At 67.1% G+C, this 2,946-nt stretch overlaps 1 protein-coding gene across 1 annotated transcript; it reads left to right on the plus strand.

Moving 5' to 3' along the window:
- Window positions 1-1,324: 1,324 nt before the first annotated feature.
- On the plus strand, window positions 1,325-2,381 carry MNEG_15054 (hypothetical protein; the record flags this gene model as incomplete). The annotated part of the gene is made up of 2 exons (XM_014036475.1): window positions 1,325-1,715; window positions 1,933-2,381. The coding sequence occupies 2 exons, from the start codon at window positions 1,325-1,327 to the stop codon at window positions 2,379-2,381; spliced, it is 840 nt and encodes a 279-aa protein (XP_013891929.1).
- Between the last annotated feature and the right edge of the window lie 565 nt (window positions 2,382-2,946).

The following is a 2,946-nucleotide window of genomic DNA, read 5'->3' on the forward strand; positions in this document are numbered from 1 at the left end:
GGTTGGGACTGAGCAGAGGGGAGGGGGCCAGCGTCCATGCAGAGCCGGCGGCGCACACCTGACAAGTCCTTTGTGGTGCACGGCCGCCCACGGCCGGTGCCTGTGCGCACAGCTCGAGTCCGTGGCGGCTCTGGCTGACGTGGACTTCCTTTACGTGCTGCCGGGCCATGGGCCCCCGGCCAGGGTGAGGGCACGCGCGCGCGCGAGTGGCCAGCAGCCCGGTGCGGCCGCACATCTGACACTCGTATGGCTTGGCCGTGGCATCCTGCAGCTGCCACGCGATCACCCCTCAAGGAACGTGTCACCAGTCCGTATTGGATGGGGAGACACTTTGCTTTTGGGACATCAAGAAAGTAGGAGAAATTGTTACGCTTGAGCAGCGTCACCACCTGCACCCCTCACGCGTGCCGCTCCCATGCCTGCCTCCCTGCCCCTCTGGCTGCCGGCAGTTTCACGACGAGGCCCACAGGCGCCAGGCGCTCAGGGACGTCATCAAGACCTGATTTCTGGCCGAGAATCAGGGGCCATGCAGCTGCCCGCTGCCATTGTGATTGCGTGTCACCGCCTCGCTCGCCCTGGCCTGGCCGGAGTTGTGCACACTGCCAAAACTAGTTGGCCCCAATGTTTCTGGCCCACGCCTCCTGTTGTGCAGAATGGATGAGATAGCTTGTATGGCTTGCAGGTGATGCATGCATGTGTTTGCAGCCAGCAAAACAATCCACTATACATCTCTTGAACCCATTCGATTGAGGCATGCAAGTTTGCATTGGTCTCCCAATGTGGTTGCAAGCAATGGATGATTGATGACAGTTTGTCACGCTTCCATTGCGTGGGAATGTTTGCTTTGGGATCTGATTGGTAAGAATATCCCCCACTCTCGCTCTAGCTGGGCTCACATATCTTTGAATGCCTACAGATTCAGAATGATAGCTGCCTTTCATTACCTGCACGCTGGTACAGTGGTATGGCCTGTCCTGACTGCAGCAGTGTGGTGGCTGCCAGGTGGCTGGTGATGACAGCGCCCAGCTGCCGGGTGTCACAGGACCAACATCACTGCATCGATCTGAATGCAGTTGCACAATTGCGAAGCACATATCTTAGCCCGATCACATTGTTTTGGCCGTGCGAGAACCGATCTTTACGCGCGTCCATGCCTGCGTGCTGGGTTGCGGCTTCAATTTATTTGCACCTTTCTGCATGCAACCCAACCAACACATTCAAATGAATGTCGCACCTTTGACGTAGAGGCTGCGCACCCGCTGCTGCAGGGGCGGCCACACGCCACAGCTCAAGCTGCTGCTTGCAGCACGCGCTCGTCTGCGCCATGCGCATGGCGCCGCCCAAGAAGCAGGGCGCGACGGACGACATAGCCGCCAGCTGCCTGGCATGGCAGCAGCGCTGGGAGGTTGTCGCCGTGAAGCGGGGCTCAACGGATGTGGGCGCAGCTGCCCAGGCTGCAAAGGCCCTCAGCATTCTGTCCGGCCTTGTCGCGCAAGCCGCCGCGCGGCGCCGCGGCGCCGCCGTGCCCGCCGCTGTGACGGGAGCGTGCGCGTCTGCGCTGCACGGCCTGCTGGCGCCGCTCCTAGGCAGCGGCAGCGGCGCGGTCGTGTCTGCGACGCTGAAAGCGCTGTCGGCAATCGCTCGCACGGCACCCGCCGCCGTCGAAGCGGACGCGGCGGCGCCACTGCTGGCGCTGCTCTCACGGGACGAGGAAGGTAGGCATGCACGCGCGCGCATCGCACAGGCGGCCGCCTGCCTGCCCCGGCGTCGCCAGCAGGCGCCTCAAACCGCTGCCTGTGCTCGCCTTCCGGCCCAAGTTGCGCTGCCGCTAACCCGAACTCGCGTCCCGTGCCTGTGGCGCCCTGCCCCCAGGCCCCCAGGCCGCGTGGGTGTTAGAGCGCTGCCTCTCATCTGGCGCCTGGCGCGCCGCAGACCTCTGGGCGGCCGCCGCCGCCGCCGGCGCGCGCGGCACGCTGCTCCTGCTCTCTGAGCGCGAGGCGGCGGCCGCCGCCCCCGACTGCCGCGCCGCCGCCGCGGCGGAGCGCGCCGACGGCGGCGGCCGCGGCTGCCGGCTGCGGGGCCTCGTGAGGCTGATGGCCACGCTCGCGGGCGCGGCCGACTGGATCGCGTCCGACATCCTCGGGCCGTCCGAGGTTGAGGCGCTGCGCATGCTCGAGGCGCTGTCGGGCCTGCACGCCGCCTGCGCCTTCCACGACGACACCCGCGACGCCGTCGTGCGGCTGGCGGCGGCGTTCTGCGGCTGCGGGCGGCTGGCGGCGCTGCTGGGGGAGGGCGGCCCGCGCGGCGCGCGGGCGAGGGCGCTGGTGCTGCGGGTGCTGCATGGCACCCTCAAGCGGTGGGCATGGCCTCTGGGGTCCTAGCATGTACTTTGCACCGCCTCGTGGTCTGATGTATAGGCTCACTGTGATGCTGTCTGCTTGTGGATGTGATATCGTGCGCAGATGAGACGGTACGCCATGAGCTTGCCTGCTCGGCCTTGGGCAGGTGGCCGGCTGCTGCCCTGGAGCCAGCCACCATGCACGGTTTGCATGCTCGCCACACACCGCAACCCCCGTGGTTGACCCCGGCCCTCTCCTCCAGCCGAGCGGCCGGCGGCCGTTCGCACCTGGGGCCCTGTTTCCGTTGTTGCGTCCCGGGTCCTGAGCTTAGCTCCCTTGGACCGCTCAAACCTGGCAGGCCCCTTGACCTTGAGCACGCCTGCCCCGAAGACGTTCGCCTGTGGGCCAGGGCGGCCGCCCTCGCCAGCCTCCCGCAGCTGTGGCGCCACGACGCGGCCGGCGGCGGTCACAGCGGCAGCAGCGGCGGCGGCACAGCCGGCGGCGAGCCTGGCGGCGGCTTGGTTGACGGCGGCGGCGAGTGCCTGGCAGTGTGGCGGTCGGAGGTCGTGTCGGCGGTGGCGGAGACGCTGGCGGGGGCGCAGGAAGG

The sequence above is a fragment of the Monoraphidium neglectum genome (genome assembly GCF_000611645.1).
Source record: "Monoraphidium neglectum strain SAG 48.87 unplaced genomic scaffold scaffold04987, whole genome shotgun sequence".
In the NCBI taxonomy this organism is placed as follows: Eukaryota; Viridiplantae; Chlorophyta; class Chlorophyceae; order Sphaeropleales; family Selenastraceae; genus Monoraphidium; species Monoraphidium neglectum.